Source organism: Aquarana catesbeiana, linkage group LG01 (assembly GCF_042186555.1).
Source record: "Aquarana catesbeiana isolate 2022-GZ linkage group LG01, ASM4218655v1, whole genome shotgun sequence".
Lineage (NCBI taxonomy): Eukaryota > Metazoa > Chordata > Amphibia > Anura > Ranidae > Aquarana > Aquarana catesbeiana.
In genome coordinates, this window is record NC_133324.1 from 790282332 (window position 1) to 790303499 (window position 21168).

Sequence of the window (21168 nt, forward strand, 5' to 3'; positions counted from 1 at the left end):
GAGCGTGGAACCATACTCCGACGTATCTTGAGGTTTATTCCATTGCAGAAGAGACATTGCATATCTCTTCTGCAACTAAGAGCTTGCCTGCTCAGTTTTTGAAAGCGGGACTTTAGTTCCTTGTTAATCCAGTTACAACACCTACCCCCAACACAAATTTCTTTTTTTATTAAAGGAAAGGTAATTCCCTTTAGTGTTTCTTCTATAATTACATGAGTCTAGAAAGTCATGATAGATCCCTGCATTATGTCAATATGAACAAAAGAGAAGATTCCTTTTGTCAGTTAGTGAGAGATCTTCCCATGTATTACCAATCTTACTTTAAGTAACCAGTTACCGTTCATCTTTAAAATATATTCAATCAACGCTTGCACTTAATAAAAGTCCCAACAATCTGTTGGACTGACAAGCAGGAGAGCTGGGGACCAAAGTGCCACTTATTGTTCACAAGGGTGAACCAAAGACATGGCACACAAGAATTTATTATATTTCACTGGATTATTTCTTTATTGGACTGTTATTTATTGCAATAAATCATTATATCATTGAATATGTATGATTTATTTTTGAGAAACTATTTGAGAATAGCTGCTGCATTGTTTAGTATATTGTATATTATATCATATATCATTATATTAAATCATTCAATATTATTTGTTTTAAAAGGTGCCGGTGTCACATACCATTCATCTTTAGCATTCCGATGCTGCCTGAAAAATGTGGAAAAGTCAACATAAGACGTCAAAAGCTGTGACATTTTAGGAGGGGGCAAAATGTGCTTTGTTTATCTTACCCGGAACACATAATTTCTGGTTGTTATGGACTATTGCACATTGTGTTAAAAGTGTTTTTAATGTTATCCATCAGTGTTATATTTCCTGTCACACTTCAACAGAAAATTAGTGTCCTCTCCAAAAAAGCTATAGGACAGCAACAAAAACGGATACCTTTGTTTTGACTTGAATCAGGGGTCTCAAATAAGGCCTCTGAGGTGAGCTACATACAGAGTGCAGGGTTCAGAAGTGCATTACGTACAGAGAGCAAAGTACAGGATTACGCTAGGTACAGAGTGCAGTGTTCAGCAGTGCCCTATGTACAGAGTGCAGAGTTCAGGAGTGCTCTACGTACAGAGTGCAGAGTTCAGGAGTGCTCTACGTACAGAGTGCAGAGTTCAGGAGTGCTCTACGTACAGAGTGCAGAGTTCAGGAGTGCTCTACGTACAGAGTGCAGAGCTCAGGAGTGCTCTACGTACAGAGTGCAGAGTTCAGAATTGTATTACGTACAGAGTGCAGAGTTCAGGAGTGCTCTACGTACAGAGTGCAGGGTTTAGGGGTGCGTTATGTACAGAGTGCAGGTTTCAGGAGTGCATTACGTATATAGCATTACCCCGGCCAGGTTCTAGTACCTCCCTCTGTTGGCGGCTCTGTCTCACCTTGCAGGGAGATTGTCCTCTCTCAGATTTTGGAGATCTGTCCCTGCCATGCTCCACCATGAGTGTGTGCAGGGATCTTTTAGATTCAGGAGGCGTTGAGAGCAAAGCTGTCCCTTGTAAACACTGAAGGCTTCTGTGTTTACAAGTGACAGTGGGGAGAGGGCGTGGAGAGTAAGAGCTGGAGGTGGCAGAATGGAGTTCCGCAACATCTGTCTATCAATACTTAGGTATTCGTAGACATGAAATGAGCATTGCAAAGTTGGCTGATTATTAATCACCTGTGGCCAAAGGCAGTTGGGGAAATAGTGATTAGACAGATTAGGGAGCCTTTTCTGATCACTGTGTATGCTTGGACAACTCAAGCATTCATGGTTATGCTACAGACATCTGGAGAAGTTTGGATTGTCTGCATGTCCTACTGCTTTTTATTGTTGCCTATATGCAGATTTAGTCAAACCATATATCTGGGCCAACATTTAGCTGAAAATAGTAGAAAGATCTGCAGTGTGTTATTTACTTGCTGGCTTGACTTTTGCTTCACTTTCCTCTCTGAACATGTGTGCGATTTTCCTCTGATCTGCCTCTTTGATGAATAATTTCAGAAACTCAACCAAAAACACATGCCAGTTTTTAGGTTGAGGCTTGCCCTTGAATTGCAGAAATTCACATTTGTACATTTTATAGCATATTTTCATGGTTAAAAAAAAACAGTTTATAATAGGAAATGTATAACAGGTTTATTGACTTAAAGAATACTTTTTGTCCTTTCACGATCAAGCCGTCTCCATTTTGAGACCATACACAATAAAGTATCCTATTATTATGTGATACGTTAAAATAGAAGATATTTATAAGAGGCTTACTATCATGTCCCTTGAGGAAAAGTCTCTTTGATAGTGTATCTTGTAATGTACTGAGCCAGCGTTCCTGTTAGACCCTAGAGAGGCTCTTTACTGAGCGGTAATATATTACTGTTTAATCCTATAGAAAGCCAGCGATAAGTTGTCACCAGGTATGATACTGTGACAAAGCGTGTAATCCCATGTAAACTTGTATTCAATTGTTGTATATAGATGTACTTAACTCTGAATACTATTGACAAGCTATGATGGACTGTGATATTGATACATTTCTGGAACTGAACAAGAAATCATAATCATTGTGGTGAAAATAGTCATGGATTCCGTTCTGTTGCTATATATCATCTCTCTAGGGATCCTATATAGATGTCTTTATTTGTTCTCGAATTTTGATTAATATTGGATGTTGGCAACCATTATTTATTTATTTTTTTCTTTATAGCGTGTTTATTTGGCTTGGGCTTGTACTTGCACTGCTGAGAACATCCCAATGATAAATCTTGACTCAGCAAACATTATCTGTGAACATAAGAAAAAGCAGAATTTCCTGTGTGAAGATCTCGTTATTTTCTTCCCCTTATGTGTGCTTTAACGCTAGATTAAAACAAGGTCTGCAGATATTATCAGTGTTTGTATGACCGTGTAGTAATACATGACACATGTGTTAGTAGTTTTTAGATGGGGTGCTCCATCTACAGGCATTGTATAGCACTTTCACTCTTGTCTCTCAAGCTACCAATTTGCTGGTGTGAGCGGCTGCTGGCAGTACGTACGAGCGTTCCAGGTTTGAAGTAGTGGGGAAAGCCAGCTGACAATTCTTATTAATTTTGCTATTACATTTTTGTTTTAATGTCCTGTGTGTATGCATGTCTGAGAGCTGGAATGAAATTCAGCATAGCACACAATTTTCCAAGCCCATCGATTAAATTATGCTGACTATATTCCGTCCGTAAGTGGTGTTCCATATTTGAGTGCATTCATCAATAAGCATATGCAAGTGAGCAAGCTATGATTAAAGGTTGACACACATTATGTTACATTGGAATTTTGTTTCATTGTTTTTGGATAGTGTTTAATTAGAAAAATAACACATTTAAGGAGATTAGTTTGATTGGAGCTGCAGACCAAGGTTCTACAAGTGCCAGGGGGGATAAAAATCAATGTTTTAAAAAAAAAAATTAAAAAAAATCATATTTTTTTTTTATTTAAATCTGTTTTTTTTATTTAAATAGATTTTTAAAAAAATTTTATTAAATGTATTTTAATAAAATGCTTTTGAGGCAAAAATCTACAGATAGTTTTCTATTTAAGATGCAGTAATTTAGTTTATTCAGCATGGAATTGAGTTTAGTTATGTAGCATGAGGCTGTATATTCTGCAATATTTACATTTTTGGTAAACTCATTCAATGAATCAAAGCTCTGTAAGCTGAGTTAACATACACTGCAATGATGCATTCATACAATTTCACAGTAAGCATGAGATAAAAAAAGTTCAGGAATATTCCTTTATCCCATTGTTTTGGAAATCTATGTACACTACAAAATGTATGATTGAATCGGTTCTGATATCTCTGTTTTACTAACCTGACACCTTATTATTCTAAATAGGAAACTTTAGTTTTGTTTGCAAATATTAAAAAACTACCAGCAAGAATAAGTGCTTACATTTAACCACTTAAGGACCGAGCCTCTTTCTGAGATTTGTTGTTTACAAGTTAAAAACAGTTTTTTTTTGCTAGAAAATTACTTAGAAACCCCAAACATTATACATTTTTTTTCTAACACCCTAGAGAATAAAATGGTGGTTGTTGCAATACTTTCTGTCACACCGTATTTGCGCAGCAATCTTACAAGCGTACTTTTTTTTGGAAAAAATACACTTTTTTGAATTAAAAAATAAGACAACAGTAAAGTTAGCCCAATTTTTTATTATATTGTGAAAGATAATGTTACGCTGAGTAACCTGATACCCAACATGTCACGCTTCAAAATTGCACCCGCTCATGGAATAGCGTCAAACTTTTACCCCTACAAATCTACATAGGCGACGTTCAAAAAATTCTACAGGTTGCATGTTTTAAGTTACAGAGGAGGTCTAGGGCTAGAATTATTGCTCTCACTCTACCGATTGCGGCAATACCTCACATGTGTGGTTTGAACACCGTTTTCATATGCGGGCGCTACTCACGTATGCGTTCGATTCTGCACGCAAGCTCATCGGGACGGGGCGCATTTTTCAGAAAAAAAAAATTGTCACTTTTATTCCTATTACAAGGAATGTAAACATCCCTTGTAATAGAAAAAAGCATGACAGGACCTCTTAAATATGAGATCTGGGGTCAAAAAGACCTCAGATCCCATATTTAGACTAAAATGCAATAAAAAAAAATTGTAATTTAAAAAAATTATTTAAAAAAATGGCCCTTTAAGAGCTGTGGGCGGAAGTGACGTTTTGACGTCGCTTCCGCCCAGCAATTGTATGGAGACGGGTGGGGGCCATTTTCCCCTCATTCGTCTCCATACCCAGCTACCGAAAGGATGCTATTGCCTCCGCCGCTGCTGACGGCTCCGGTAAGTTGCGGAGGGCACCAGATCGCGGCAGGAGGGGGGTGGCCGAATCCACCGCAGAGACCACTTTTAGCTTGTAGCGGACCACCCGCTGAAGACGGGGATACCGGGATTATGGCAGCTAGCTGCTGCCATAACAACAATATGCTCCTTCAAACAGCCGCCGTATAACGTCAGCGGGCGGTCTGTAAGTGGTTAAAGAGCACCTATCATTTCAGATCCATCATGGCAGCGCCTGCTCGCGGGCGTCCACTCACCTGCTGCCGCCACGTCCCTCACCTTGTTGTGTCACTGCTGCATCACCAGCCGTCCCATTAAAGTGAATGGGACTGCCGGTGAGTCTACAGCGGGTCAGAGGAGGAGCTGCTGCTGGACAGAGATGACAGTTGCTCTTTAAAAATTATGATTTAAATCAAGTTGATTTAAAGCAAGCCTTTTTACTAGTGATTTAAATCGTGATTTAAATAGACTTGATTTATAAATCAAATTCACCCTAACAAGTGCCGAACAATTGATACTTGAATGGGATATTTTTGCATTCTGTAAATTACAGTTTCCTATGGAGCTTGTATGGCCAAATTAAAGTATGTAAAAAAAAAAAATTATGTTTTTCAATGCATCACTGAATACAGTTTTTTTAGCAATCTGTATACATATTATTGTAATCTGCTGCAAAATTTCTTAACTGAAGATCCTGCCATTAATAACACTTTTCTCCTTCAGGCTGTTAAAGGTAAGCCAATGTCTTGCAATTAGCATCAGCGTTGTCAGCCTGCCATACGTGCTTCTTCAAATTGGGCTGCCTATCAAGCAGATTTGACGGGAAGCCCAACAGCCAACTGAAGGAGTACACATGACAGGCTGATAACGCTGCTATTTGCAAGGCGTTAGTTTATCGTTGTCAGCCTGAAAGAGAAAGTGGTGAAACTGTCAGGTTCTCCAAGTAAGAACACTTTAACAAAAATGTATTTGTGTGAGAAAACTGTATACACAGAGGCATGACACTATGCATACTGAAAAATAGGATTTTGGTTTACATACGCGTTAGGCTAGTGATATAAAATCTAATCATCTATTGGAGGTGAACTAGCAGTATTTACTAAGTTGTAAATGCGCCAACATTGATTTCTACATTTTTGGTAAAATAGTGATTAATTCATTCCTCTTCCAAGATTGGCCTGAAATCTCTTTACTTTAGCACAGCCATGACTAGAGGGAAAGGGGTATAATATTCCTTTACCATGTGATATTTAATATGTTCTTTGTAGGAATATATGTAGAACTCCAAGGCTAGTGCTACTGATAGTGCTTCTGAAAAATCTGAACTCCCTACTTGCCATGGCTTTATGGGGGATCTCCTGCCAGGGTTTTGGAGGGCAAAGAAGATCTACAGCTGATTGAAGTATTTCTTTAACATAGGGAGATAAAGCCTTTTTGGTTGGATTTACTACTAATGCGTGGTTACCTTCAAAAATATCAAAAGTACGTTATACTTAAAAATGAAAAAAAGGGCGCTACCTTGAGTGAAACAAAATTGAGTGAAAAATAAGTGCACATGAATCAATACAATATATCATATACAAAAAAACATGTAAAAAAAGTGAGTCCATAAAAAGAGAAAAAATGTCCAATCACTGTGTTCCTAAGAAATAAAACGTATAAAGGTGCTCCAGTTTTCATAAAGGTACTCCACCCAAAGTGCAACAAATCAGTATGCACTTACCAGAACTACTCGGCCACCACGTGACCATCAGGCATGTATCTTATTGGACTCCCCTTCTTACAGATACTGGACGATTCCTCCAATAGAAATCCAAACTCCTCTTCCCTGGTTGAAGCATTGCAATGAAAGGATATACACAAAGGTATGTTGGCATAAGACGTGTAGCTTCCCGGCCGATAGGTCCCACACTGTCATCCAATGATTTGAACTTGGCGTGCGCTCCACCCAGAGGAAGTGAAACTAGGGAGGCTCTGGTCAATGCATATCATTTCTCACATGTGCGCGTCATCAGGAAGCCACGCGCAAAATGCATTGAAGCGCAGGCCTGATACGCATTGATCGGAGCCATCCCTACATCCTTTCATTACAGTGCCCTAACTGGGGAAGAGGAATTTGGATTTCTATTGGCGGAGTTGTCCAGTATCTGTAAGAAGGGGAGTCCAATAAGATACATGCCTGATGGTCACATGGCTGAGTAGTTCTGGTGAGCGCTTATTGATTTGTTACACTTTGGGTGGAGCGCCTTTATGAAGATTGGAGCAACTTTTATATATTTTATTTCTTAGGAACACGGTGATTGGACATCGATTTTGGACATACATTTATAGACTCACTTTTTTTTTACATGGACTTTTGTATATGATATATCATATTGATTCTATTGCAATTTGAAGGTAGCGCCCCTTTTTCATTTTCTAGTTAATGTTAACAGTCTGTCACTCTTAAAGGAGCAGCAACCTAGTGTTACACATTTGTTTTATGGTGTTTTTAGTTGGCACCCCTCTTAAATCACTATTTACATTATGCTTGAGTGTGTTATGTTTTTTTTCTTCATTACTCTAAATATGGATTTCTCTTATTATTTTTGTTTGCTCGTATCTCTATACATTACTCCATGGCTTGTTTTTACATCTTGGTTATTTCTGTCCTCAGGTTCTCCCATGCCATCCTCATCTTCTAGTCCTTCCGTTATTGAACATTTACATTCCCCTACTTCATCTCCCCATCTTCATGACAACCAGAGGTGGTTATTAAGTGCTAGTGCCAAGCAGTCAGTTCAGGACTCTGATGACGAGTTTAATGCCAGCACACATTTGGTGCATCCAAGTTTTCTGTCAGAGAGTGTCCTGTGTCATGGTAAGCGTAGGACGCCTTGTCCATAGATCTGCTATCTCCAAAATGCATTTCTTTTTAATCTATTGCTTTTTCTGTTTTATTGTTTATATATGCCTCCTGTTGTCCCGTGTTCTTTTGTATACAATAACGGAGGTGGGGGGGGGGGGGGGGGGTTATTATCTAAAATCTGTGTTTATGATCATGTATTACCACTTTGGAAATCACAAAAGGCCAGCTGGCATTTAGAGCTGCAACCCAAGATTTTCCCAATGAAAAAATATTGGGTCACACTCCATTTATACCAAGTTACAATACAGTGGCCAGTGGAGTTTCTGATAACAGAAGCACAGCTCAAGCAAAAAATGTTTTATTTTACATAGAAAAGGGAAGGTATGGAGCCCGTGTCAGGTTTTTGTCACGTGTGGCCCTAATAGGGAGATATACCCTAATTTCCTTCTGTCAGTACAGATAGTGGGGGGGGATCTCTCCAAAAGGGACACAAACAAAAACATAGGATGCCTTCCTGTTTTCAGAACGAGCCCACCCGCTCCATTTCTTACACAGGACATATAGGGACAGGAAGTGAGAGAAAATGGGGAGATGTGGGCCATAGACAGATACAAGGACCTGTCAGAAATGTTAATTCCTTCCTGCTCTATCCAAAAAAAAAAAAGAAGAAAACTTCATGTTCTAAATATAATGTAATTTCCTAAAAAAAAGTTTCCTTTTTTAGTGTTTACATTGTGTCTCATATGCTTCACTTAGTAACACCTGTGTTTATATTCAGTCTGTTTGTCGTACTAATACTGATCTGAACTATATATTTATTAATGGGTAAACTTTCAAACACACTTTTACAAACTTTTTTTCCTCCACCTCCCTGACCTCAACCAACCCACTCTTCCCCAACAGCTCCTTACTTGCCACCATGGCCTGCTGCGTTGTTTACATTCTGCGGCCGGTCTGCCCTTTCCATTGACCACGTCTGTGCAGTAGGCTTTTTCCTGACATAGGGGACGCTCAGGAGACAACCTCATATAAATCTATAGGGACTCTACAGTGAACATAGATAGAAGAGGTCCTTTGCAGGATGTAAACATTGCTGCATGCTTTGGTAGCAAGGACTAGGCGAGCATGGAGCTGTGGAAAGTAAGGGGGACTGAGGATGGTAGAGGCAAAAGCATTGAAGGTTAACCACCCATTACTGGCCACCTTCAGAAAATGTGAATTCCCTGGCTGTCATCCTGGCTCTCTGGCTTCATTTCTCTCTAAATCACTTACTTTTGGTTCAGTATTGAAGCCTGAGACAGCCGGGAGGTTAGCATTTTCCAGACTAGAACAGCCACTCTGTCTCCCTAGTGCAAGTTTCCCTGTTCTTTTAGCAGCTAAAGATTAGAATGTCTGTGTGCCATTCCATTCATTAAAGCTGCAGAATAGGATACCAACTGCAATTATACTCGGCTACTGCAGAAAAGGATCACTTTAATCAAAAGTTTGGTTCCTACACTGTTCAAAGCACATATGCGACTAAGCAGCATAAAAATATGCCACCTATAACAGCTGCTTCACCAGCTTTCAGCGCACATTTGTTTGCCCAGAATGCCACAGAAATGAAATTCAGCCCCGAGCGAAGCAGCTGTGGACTTACCCTTACCCCCTGGCATCCTGCCACAGAGACATGCAACGTTGACAGTTATGGTGCTATGGCAAGTTACAGAGCTGTCAATCAGCTTGTCAGTCAAAGAACAGAGTTACATCTCATTAGGTGCCATGATAAAATATTCACACTGATCCATGACTGGGCAACAATGTTCATTTCATCTGTCTGTCCGCTTTTATTAGTTTTCATTTCCATTGTTCAGAAATCAGGAGTCAGACAAAATTCATCTCTGGTTCAAGGAATTTCAAATTGTAAATGAAGCTGTGCGAGTCATAACCGTACACGTTTGTAATTGTGCAGATGAACACAAAGGTGGGGAACCATTATTAAAGTGATGCAAACTTGCATCCACTTTAAATATCCATTTGTATGCTGGAAATCTCAGGAATGGAAATGTCTGCAGCGTGGGATTATATATTTGAAGCAAACACAGGTTCAGTGTATCTTTGTATCCTTTGTGTGTCTTTGGTGTTAGCTATTTACTTTTTTTTTAACGTGATTCAATAAAACGAAATCCCAGTCTTGGAAAAGCCACAGACTTCGTTTTGTGAGCTTACAATAATGCACTTCATTTACCTGAATTAACTTCTTCCTGCCCACTCAATAGCCGAAAGACGGCTACAGCGCGGGCATACATAGACATCATCCCGAGCATGCGCTGTCTGCGCGTCTCTGCGGGCCGCACGCAGGGTGCTCTTTGATTGCCGAGTCTATGAGACTCGGCTGATCACAGATCGGAGTAAGGGAGATCGGTAATCTGTATTTTTTTTTGCATGAGGGGAAAACAAAAGGCAATCACCGGCTTCTGTCACAGGGACATCGGTCCCTCACACAGAAAGCCGCAGCTGCCTCACCTGTGCCCACCAGTGCCACCTGCCAGTGCCCACCAGTGCCACCTATCAGTACCCACTAGTGCCCACAGCGCCACCTACCTTTGCCCACCAGTGCCACCTATCAGTACCCACTAGTGCCCACAGCGCCACCTACCTTTGCCCACCAGTGCCACCTATCAATGCCCATCAGTGCTTCATCATCAGTGCCCCCGATAAGTGCTGCCTGTCAATGTCACCTACTAGTGCCTATCAGTGCCCTTTAGTGCCACCTATCAGTGCCCTTCAGTGCTGCCCATCAGTGCCAACCATCAGTGCAGCCTCATCAGCACACATCAATGAAGGAGACAAATTACCTGTTTTCAAAATTTTATAACAAACTATGAAAGTTTTTGTTTTTTTTCAAAATTTTCGGTATTTTTTTCTTTTTTGTAGCAAAAAATAAAAAAACCCCAGCAGTAATTAAATACCACCAAAGGAAAGCTCTATTTGTGTGAAAAAAATGATAAAAATCCCATTTGGGTATAGCATAGCACGGCCGCGCAATTGTCATTCAAAGAGTGACAGCTCTGAAAGCTAAAAATTGGTCTGGGCAGGAGGGGGGTTTAAGTGCCCAGTAGGCAAGTGGTTAAAGCAGTATTAAACCCCAAATCAAAATAGTAATATATTGCAACCTATCAATCATTAGATGCGGTGGCTGTCTTCATATTTTTTTTTTTTAGGCCTTTTCCCGTTTTCACCTGGCGATCTGGCCTGTGAAATGAAAAAAAAAGTAGCTGAGACAGGCGCACTCACAGTAGAGCACTGCATGCTATCCCTGCACATACACCACCAGTCTCATGGCAGGGGAAGAACTTGTTTTGATGACATTTGCGTGTGACACAGGCAAGCTTGCTACACAAGGGGATGATGGGCTCTGCCACAGCCCTGCAACAGAAACGCCCACAAATTGGTGTTCTTTATGGGGAGGAGCAGATAAGCTGAAAATAAATAAAGAAAGAGGATGCTTACAAGTATCAGTTGCAATTTATATAACAAAGATTTCTAGATATTTGAACATGCTGTTCTAGACCAATATTTTAGTTACAAATGATCCTGAGATTTCTTCTTTAACATTTGGAGGATCTGGGAAGTTTGACATTTTGCTAAAAATAGGGCCAGTAGCAACAATCTCATTAAATTACTCCTTCAACAGTTTTTTTAGAAGACATGTTTAAATGAAACTAAGGTCACATTGCATTGATGTGTTTATTCCCTTGTAAACCGCATTTTACTTATGGAATCAGTGAAGTGCAAAATTGCATAAAGCAGAACCGACCAGATGTAAAAGTATAACAATGACGTACAGTGTAATAAAAGTATTCTAGAGAAACACATCATACTAATACACCATTACAAGACATAATGGTATAACACTATAATAAAACAGCAGATCAATGGTACATAACACATTATACCAATAAAGCATTGGTATAATAGTTTGCAATATATGTTCATGGTTTAATACAGTTCTGGCACCTATCTGTTAGGAAGATACCAAATTACTTGGTATGGCATTATACCAGATTTTCTGCTGGTTCATTTAAAATCTGTCAGAGCAGGAACACATTTTTATCTTCATTTACTAAAAGTGGAGAGTGCAAAATCTGGTGCAGCACTGCAGAGAAACCATCTCTGGTGGTTCCAGGATTTTTGTCAAAGCTTAATTGAACAAGCTGAAGTTAGAACCTGATTGGCTACCATGCACAGCTGCACCAGATTTTGCACTCTCCAGTTTTAGTAAACTGACCCCACAGCGTTGTAATACAAGTTCAGGCTCTGTTTAAATGACTTATGCTCTTTAAGGCTGGATTCACACCTATGCATTTTTAGTGCTTTTTGCATTTTGCAGATTTGCACTACAGAACGTGTTCCATAGGAAACCATGTTAAATGGACTGTAGTGCAAATCTGCAAAATGCAAAAAGCACCAAAAATGCATAGGTGTGAATCCAGCCTAAAGTGGAGCTTCACTCCCTGTTCATTTTTAAACAATATTGCCTCCCCCCCTTAAAAACAAAAATTGCAAATAACAAGTTTTTTTGATAAGTGCAACTTGTGCCACCCTCTCTAGGCGAGAACGACATTCCCACTAGGATACACATTGCACATATCCCAGGAAACTTTGGGGCGCTCTCCACCACTTTGCATATATACAGAAGCCAACCAAGCCTGCAAGAACCCAACCAATGAAAAGCCCTCAGATTTGATGATTTTTAAAATGTAAAGCTCTACTAAAACCGTGCACCTTATTTAATATTTATAGCACTAGACAGCTGTATGTTATGATTGTTAAGCGATTTCAGATGGAAATATTTTAAAATAAATGTTCCTGGTAATGGAAGGATACTTTTGCCTTTCTACACTGATGTTTATACTGGCATATATGAGTAATTTTCACATTCTTCATCACATGCTTCCATTCTTGTATTGCTAAGGAAGAGAGTGGGTGTGTGTGACCAGTTCTGCTAAATTATGAATTGCACTCGTGAACATGGTCAAACCCTGGTTCCTATTTGTCTGCTCAGTCATATTTAGACACTGTGCAGCTGTGGAAGTAAGAAGGTGGTTGCTGGTACAAAATGTATCTGACTGAATATCTATTTGTGTGTCCTCAATTTGGCATTATTGTCTGACATTTTTGCAGAAGTTAGCCAATCGGCTGCATAGTATACACATATATGCTCATCTCAATTTTCCTGTTAAATTTTAGCCTGATCCTGTCTCCTTGAACCTTATAACCCCCTCTCTTATTGTCATTTATGCCATCAATCACTTTCAAAAAATCAATAAGAGGGCTTAGGTGATAGAAGGGGTACTCCAGAAATAGTTGTGACTTGCATAGAACTTCATCTGCCTACTTTTGGGGATATACTGGTCATCTTGACTTTTGAATTTTCACCGACAGTGACCCCTGCTAGTACATTTTTGCATCAAGGTGTATACAACTTGTCACTACTGCCATCCGACCATGTCCCATTGGGATAATACTGATCATGGAGGAAACACATCAGAGCTTCACGTGGCCTTGCATCTGAGATTCCTGCTTGTCAAGCCAGAGGTGCATTAAACAGGTTGTATACACCTTAATGCTTTATGTCAGGAAGTGCTGAGAATTTGCATGTGTACATGGGGATCCAACAAAACAAGGACTTTGAGGATTACAAACCCTTATCAGCCCTTGTATTTGATGTGGACATATACTCCTCAAGAGGGAACAAGATGGGGTGAAAACTGATTTATATACTGTTGGTGGTACAGAGTGATATATAACATAGAGAGAGGTTATAGGACATGTGATGTAGACACAGTGGGGTTGATTTAACAAAACTGGAGAGTGCAAAATCTGGTGCAACTCTGCACAGAAACCAATATGATTCCATTCTTTTTTCTTTCAAAGCTTAATTGAACAAGCTGAAGTTAGAAGCTGATTGGCTACCATGCACAGCTGCACCAGATTTTGCACGTTCCAGTTTTAGTAAATCAACCCCATTGAAATATTTTGATGGCTAGGAGATGAGGTGATGCCGTTGCTAGTTATGGGGCCTATTGCTAGTTATGTGGACATGTTATACATACTCCTCTTGATAATACAGCTGGTCACCACCTGTTTCCATTTCTTGAATATACTTTATATCTATATGTGATAATTTTTTGGAATTTCCAATTACATGTGGTAGACCCACAAAAACAAAGACGGACCTTTATGTATGATCATGAGAGGGTTGTACCTATTAAGAGATTGACAGTCCACCTAATGCAGAGGATGTTATGTTTATACTCACTTCCAAAGGCTGGATAACCTATGGAACAAAAAGCTGTGGATCTGAGTACTTTCCAACCTATGGATTTATGCTGCGTACACACGTGCGGAATTTCCGACAGAAAGAGTCCGATGGGAGCTTTTCATCGTATATTCCGACCGTGTGTATGCCCCATCGGACTTTCTCTGTCGAAAATTCAGACGGACTTAGAAAACATGTTCTATTTTTTTCCGACGGAATAAATTACTATCGGAAAAACCGATTGTCTGTGTGCTGTTCCGATGGACCAAAAACGATGCATGCTCTGAAGCAAGTATGAGACGGAAACTATTGGCTACTGGCTATTGAACTTCCGTTTTCTAGTCCCATCGTACGTCTTGTACGTTACCGTGTTCTGGACGGTCGGAATTTGTTGTGACCATGTGTATGCAAGACAGCTTGAGCGGAATTTTGTCGGAACTTCGTCGTAAAAACCTTCAGAGTTTATTCCGACGGCAAAACCGGTCGTGTGTACAGGGCAATACGAGCACTAATTTGCGCACCTGATTGCTTACTCTTGCATTTTTTTGCATTTCTAGGTTACATGATGGATTTCACAGATGGTTTATGTGCACATTATTACATTAATAATGAGATAAACCAGGCCACCTAATAATTAAGCTAACCCCTTGCCGACCAGCCGCCGCAGTTTTACTGTGGCAGAATGGCATGTCTGGGCGAAACGACGTTACCTTACGTTGCTTCGCCTTTTGACCACTAGGGGCACACGCGTGTGCCAGGAGCCGATGCGAGTGCCCAGGGGGCGCGATGACCGCCGGGCTCCCGCGATCGCTTGTGATAGAGCAAGAACCGGGATCTGTGTGTGTATTGACACACACAGATCCCGGTTCTCTCAGGGGAGTAGAGACAGATTGTGTGTTCATACTATGTATGAACACTGATCTCTCTCTCCTCCTAGACAGTCCTATCCCCCTACAGTTAGAACACAGTGAGGGAACACAGTTAACCACTTGACCGCCCCTTAGTGTTAACCCCTTCCCTGCCAGTGACATTTATACAGTAATCAGTGCATTTTTATAGCACTGATTGCTGTATAATTGTCAGTGGTCTCAAAAATGTCCGATCTGTCTGCCGTAATATCGCAGTCCCGATAAAAATCGCAGATCGCCGCCATCACTAGTAAAAAAAAAAAAAAAATAATAAAAATGCCATAAAACTATCCCCTATTTTATAGACGCTATAACTTTTGCGCAAACCAATCAATATACGCTAAACTGAGGAAAAATTTAGTTGTTTTTTTCTTTTTTTTATAAAAAATCTGGGATATTTATTATAGCAAAAAGTAAAAGTATTTTTTCAAAATTGTCGCTCTTCTTTTGTTTATAGCGGAAAAAATAAAAACCACAGAGGCGATCAAATACCACCAAAAGAAAGCTCTATTTGGGGGAAAAAAAGGACGTCAATTTTGTTTGGGTGCAACGTCGCATGACCGCCCAATTGTCACTTAAAGCGACGCAGTGCCGTTTCGCAAAAAATGGTCTGGTCATTGAGCAGCCAAATCTTCCGGGGCTGAAGTGGTTAAAATGTATTGTTGTGGATGCATACAGCATTGAATAGTCATCATTGTTATATTGTTCCGATTGGCACACCTTGCAGCCAGGATGTTTCTTTTAAAAAGATTTTAGGGGCTAATGCACACAGAAGTTTGTGGTAGTATCCCACTTAATGGCTGTATTTAGGGCTGTCTATCCATGCACATGTGTGTGTTTACCAACGTGTACCTAATTTTACAACCATTGCTTTATATTGTTGACTGTACACAGCATCTGCGGTTGTCCGGCTGGGAAATTCATCCAGATTTTTTGGCCTACAGCCACAGTCGTGTAACATGAAAGGACTCTTTTTTTTTTTTGACAATGATGTTTTAGGGACAAGTACAAGTATATTTATTTTGCCTAACTGGAGATATCTCTATTTTTTGGAATATTGTGTTTTGTTTTAATTTTGCATTGGTAATTATGAACTATTTCAGGATACTCCATCCCATCAGTTTTTTTTTTTATGCCGCGTACACATGACCGGTTTTTCTGTCGGAATAAACTCTGAAGGTTTCTCCGACGGAACTCCGACGGAATTCCATTCAAGCGGTCTTGCCTACACACGGTCAAACCAAAGTTCGACTTTTATGAACGCGGTGACGTACAACACTTACGATGGGACTAGAAAAAGGAAGTTCAATAGCCAGTAGCCAATAGCTTCCGTCTCGTACTTGCTTCAGAGCATGCGTCATTTTTGGTCCGTCGGAACAGCATACAGACGATCGGTTTTCCTGATAGGAATTGGTTTCATCGGAAATATTTAGAACATATTCCATTTCTAGGTCTGTCAGAATTTTCGAGAAAAAAAAAAAAAGTCCGATGAGGCTTACACACGATCGGAACAGACGATGAAAAGCTTCCGTCTGACTTTTTCTGTCGGACATTCCGCTTGTGTGTACACAGCTTTAGTTTAAAACATTTCTTATAGGCTGGTGAAATTAGTACAGGCCTGTGCATAGTCTAGCATCTGTCTGATCAAACTTCACTAGGCCTGCTGATCCAATAAAAGTTCTATCATGTCTTGTGCAGTATTGATGAGGCATACAACTTCCAATAAAGTTGGCTTCTTCTTATAAAAGATCTGAGGCTGCTTAGTGCTTAGTATTGCACCAGTAGCCTCAGGTATAATAACACAAATACTAACCCCTGGCAATCTGCCAGTTTGGGCATGCTTGACTGTAACTTTTTGGCCTTCTTTGTTTATTACCATTGAGATGATACCTTCTTTTTTTTGTTGTTGGTGTCATCATTACACATTTCTGTTTGACAAATCGTCCCTTATGGGTTCAAGGCATTTCGTATTCCTTTTTGTAGAAAATTCAGAGACTTTGAGAAAGCTGAACAACGTGTTTGGCATTTTTCACATCGCTGTACAAATTTAAAAGGAACAGGTGGCAGTTAATACAATGAAACAAAAATATATCAATATATTATTATATATATATTTTTTTTAAACCCACTGTTTCCTGGCTATAGACACGACAGTTCTTTGAAATGCTTTGCAATGCAGCATATTGCTGGCAACCTGTTCGCCCAAATCAAATACTGCTCAGAATATATATCAGCATTGCCAGGCTTTAGAAATCCTTTCAGATCTGATGAAGAGAGAAGGTTAGCTCCCAGGAGCTTATGAATATAAAGTTTACAGAGTACCATGGATGTAATGATACATTTCCTCTTCTTTAGATTTGAAAAATGCCTGAAATTGTATTCATTATATTGCTTTCCTTGCGCTGCACATGATATGCATAGCACATCCAATGACCCGAAGGTGTCTTCTGCCCCTATAGTCTTGATTAAAGTTGTAACGTTTTATAGTATGTATGGAGATAGACTTGGACCCAAAGACACAGCCCCATATTCCACACACTACTGCAAATAATTGCCTGACAATGCAGGCTATAAAATCTTCTATTAATATATTGTTTTATTAGTGGTCGTAGAGGATGTTATGGCAATATGATGGGATGGGAGAAGGAGTATTATCCCTTGTACCTTGAAGTCCTTTGGAAACCAAGATGAAAAAAGAATATACTTTGGGTGAATTTTATTTAGTCAAAATGTTTATGGTGTGGAAGAATATTATTCCTTTACATTTTTTGTACTGATTGGTGCACTTCAAAAGAAAATCCGATTTAGTACCTTTTTTAGAGTTATTTTAGAGACAATCTGTCAAAAAAAAAAAATAGGTTGTCACACTGACCTCGTATTATAAAATGCTTGGTTGTCATTGTGATCCTCTGGCTTCAGCATTTTGAGTCACTGAGATGGAACAAGGATACAGATCAGGAGTTTTGACTTAAAGTGGAGTTCCACCCAAAAATGGAACTTCCACTTTTTAGATTCCTCCCCCCCTCCGGTGTCACATTTGGCACCTTTCAGGGGGGAGGAGGGAGCAGATACCTGTCTAATACAGGTATTTGCTCCCACTTCCTGGCATAGATCACCGCGGCGCTTGCGGTGACCTATGCCACTTCCGGCTGCCTACCCCGTCCTCCCCCGCTGTATTCTGGGAGACACACAGGTCCCAGAACACAGCAGGGACCTGAGAGGACGCGCAGCGCGACTCGCGCATGTGCAGTAGGGAGCCAGGAAGTGAAGCCGCACGGCTTCACTTCCTTATTCCCTTACCGAGGATGGCGGCGGCAGCAGCCGAGAGCCGAAGGACAGATCGGCTTCGGCTACCGACATAGCTGGTGCCCTGGACAGGTAAGTGTCCATATATTAAAAGTCAGCAGCTGCAGTATTTCTAGCCGCTGGCATTTAATGTTTTTTTTCAGCGAACCTTCGCTTTAATTTGCTTCATTGTTGGATAGGGTCATAGATTTCGGGTCCATTCACAGCAGCCGCCGTGTTGTAACGCAGCAGCCGGTGTGCGGTGCGGTCTAGAGGGATCACCGCATGGTACTGCATTGTTTCCTTTTTTTTAAACAAACTTTATTGAAATGTCATCAAATCATTTCATAAAGTTCAATTGGCTGTTGTGCGGAGTGAGACAGTGTCTGGTGCTGCGTTGTGCTAAAAAAACGTAGTGCATGCAATACTTTTTTTTAATTACCATACACCACTGCAACAAAATGATGTTAACTGACCAGGCATTTTGTCTTTTCATGCGGTGGGACTGTGCTGGAATAGTTGCCCAACACAGTCCCACTTCATCTAGTGTGATTGGAACCTCAAAAAGAATTGAAATAAAAGGCACCCAGGCTACTAGAAGCAATAGCAAATCCTGTTTTTTTTTAATCTCATGACAGAGTTCCTTTAAAGTGGTTGTAAACTTCAGACATGAAATATGAACAAAGCCTATCCTTTAATAGTGTGTACTTGTCTCAATTAAGAGCACTAAGTGTCATACCTGTCTGTTGCTTCAATCCTCTGCTATCTGCAAGTTTATCTGACACCAAGAGAAAAAAGGGTGGCAGGGGAGGGACCTCCAGCTGATTGACAGCCTCAGCTTTGTTCCTGTGTGCTATGTGAAGGAGGGTGTGTCCTTTCCCTCCAATCAGCTCTCAGAACTCTCCTCACTGAGCTCTGCAGAGTGTAACTTCAGCTCCCCCCCTCCTTTTTGTTCTGAACCCGCTTTATAATTCTGCACTTTGAACAGATGTAGAGAAGTGAAGCCTGCAGATATACAGATACAACTTATGTAGGAGGATTTGTTTAATTTCTGGGTATCACCTGAAGCCAGTCACTTCACTGGGTATATGTGAGGGTTTTCAACCACTTTAACTCTAAAAGGCCATCCTTAAAGAGGAACTGCAGTCTGCTCACATAATTTGTAATAAAAACATTTTTGCCATTCTGAATCTTCCCTCCAACCACTTTGCATATTATTTCATATATATTGTGATACTGTACTTGCCAAATATGCTGCTGAAATCTCCCTCCACAAAGTCTGGCTGCAGCCATTTTAACTGTGGGCAGCTGAAGCTTCACTTCCTGGATTTACACCGACACACAGAGGCACACACACACACATATATACACACACATATATACACACACATATATATATATATATATATATATATATATATATATATATATATACACACACATATATACACACGCACACCTTTGCTTGCCTGCTCATTTCTCCTCTGTGGATGAATACACATGGATCTCTGCGGTCTCCTGTTATCTCCGCTCTCATCCAGCCCCCTCCAGCTCTGCAGCACTAATTGGCCCTCCTATGACTCATGGCCCTTCCCTTGCTGGCAAACTCTCAAAGAGCTGTGCATGATGTCATAAGCCTAGGCTTTTAACCAGACAAGAAACAGGAAGTGGGCTGTATAAGGTATTTACTGGCAGGAAAAAAAAATGTTTTACTATACAAAGTTAAAACAACAAGGGCAGAAAATGTATTAGACGGAAAGTTGAAAAAATGACTGAAGAGCCACTTTAAAGTTAAAGTAACTGTAAAGCCTAACATTAATTATTCTTAAAATGTTCCCTTATCCATCCTCCTACCTATCATACCCTGTATAAAAAAGATCAGTTCATGAGTGGCAGCTGCAGGGGAGAGGAGAAAGCACCAACAATGGCTGGGCCATGGGAGGCCTATAGGTGACATCATGGCTCCTGGAATGTATGTGACTGGACTGGAGCAGATTAAAAAACGATAAGTACAGAGATCTTTTGTATACAGGTAATGAAGCCTAGGTGGATGGAGGGGGGATGGACATTCTTTAGAATAGTTAGTGTTGGGCTTTATGATTACTTGAATTGTTCAGAATCTTTACAAGCCTGCATGAATGCAATTCTGAGATGCCAGACAATATGACAAAAGTATATTTTTCAAATAGTTTCAAATAGCCTTGAAATTCAGTAATTGACTAATTTAGGTAACTTGGCTTAGGCTAAGGTGATCTCAGTGATCAGACTTTGGGGGCGATTTACAAAAACTGGTGCTCACAGGTTCTGGTATAGCAGTGCATAATAACCAATCAGCCTTTTCAATTAATCTTTGACAATAAAACCTAGAAGTTGATTGGTTACCATGCACAGCTGGACCAGTTTTGGTAAATCCCCTCCTTTGCTGCAAGCCTTAGGCCCGGTTCACACTTGTGCAATGCGAGAACACCGCAAATCCACTGTGTCAGTTCACACTGCCATATGCGAATCGCTGGGGAGTGTCAATACATTCTTAACGACACCCCCAGTTCAGCTTGCATATCGCACTATGAACTGACAGTTCGGACATGAATCGGATCGCATATATGTGAACACACATGCGATCCGATTCTGGTCCGAACAGAAAAAAGGGTCCTGTGCGTGTTTGCACCGAATGCGGTGCGATATCAGCCATAGTATCTGTATAGCTGATATCGCACCGCACAGACATCGCATGTAATGTGAACAGCAGTGCACTGTGAATTACATGCGATGTCTGGCATCGCACAAGTGTGAACCAGGCCTCAAATTGAGATGCTGCAGCAGAGGCTGATCTTTGTTAGGCATTTGTGAACATAGCCAATAATAACACCAGAATTTGACGGTCATCACTGAAACTGGGAGTACTGTGATACCTGTTAGGAGTAATACATGCCTGTTGGTGTTATTATTATTATTATTATA

At 40.3% G+C, this 21168-nt stretch overlaps 1 protein-coding gene across 10 annotated transcripts in view; it reads left to right on the plus strand.

The window, feature by feature from the left end:
- TENM3 (teneurin transmembrane protein 3) overlaps window positions 1-21168 on the plus strand; it is a 1659985-nt gene that overhangs the window by 1150243 nt on the left and 488574 nt on the right. For 9 of the 10 annotated variants that reach the window (XM_073606803.1, XM_073606789.1, XM_073606818.1 and 6 more), the window contains one exon: window positions 7519-7722. The exons of the other annotated variant lie outside the window; for it this stretch is intronic. In XM_073606803.1, the coding sequence (XP_073462904.1) occupies window positions 7519-7722 (204 nt within the window). The remainder of the gene's footprint in view (window positions 1-7518; window positions 7723-21168) is intronic. 10 annotated transcript variants of the gene reach the window in all.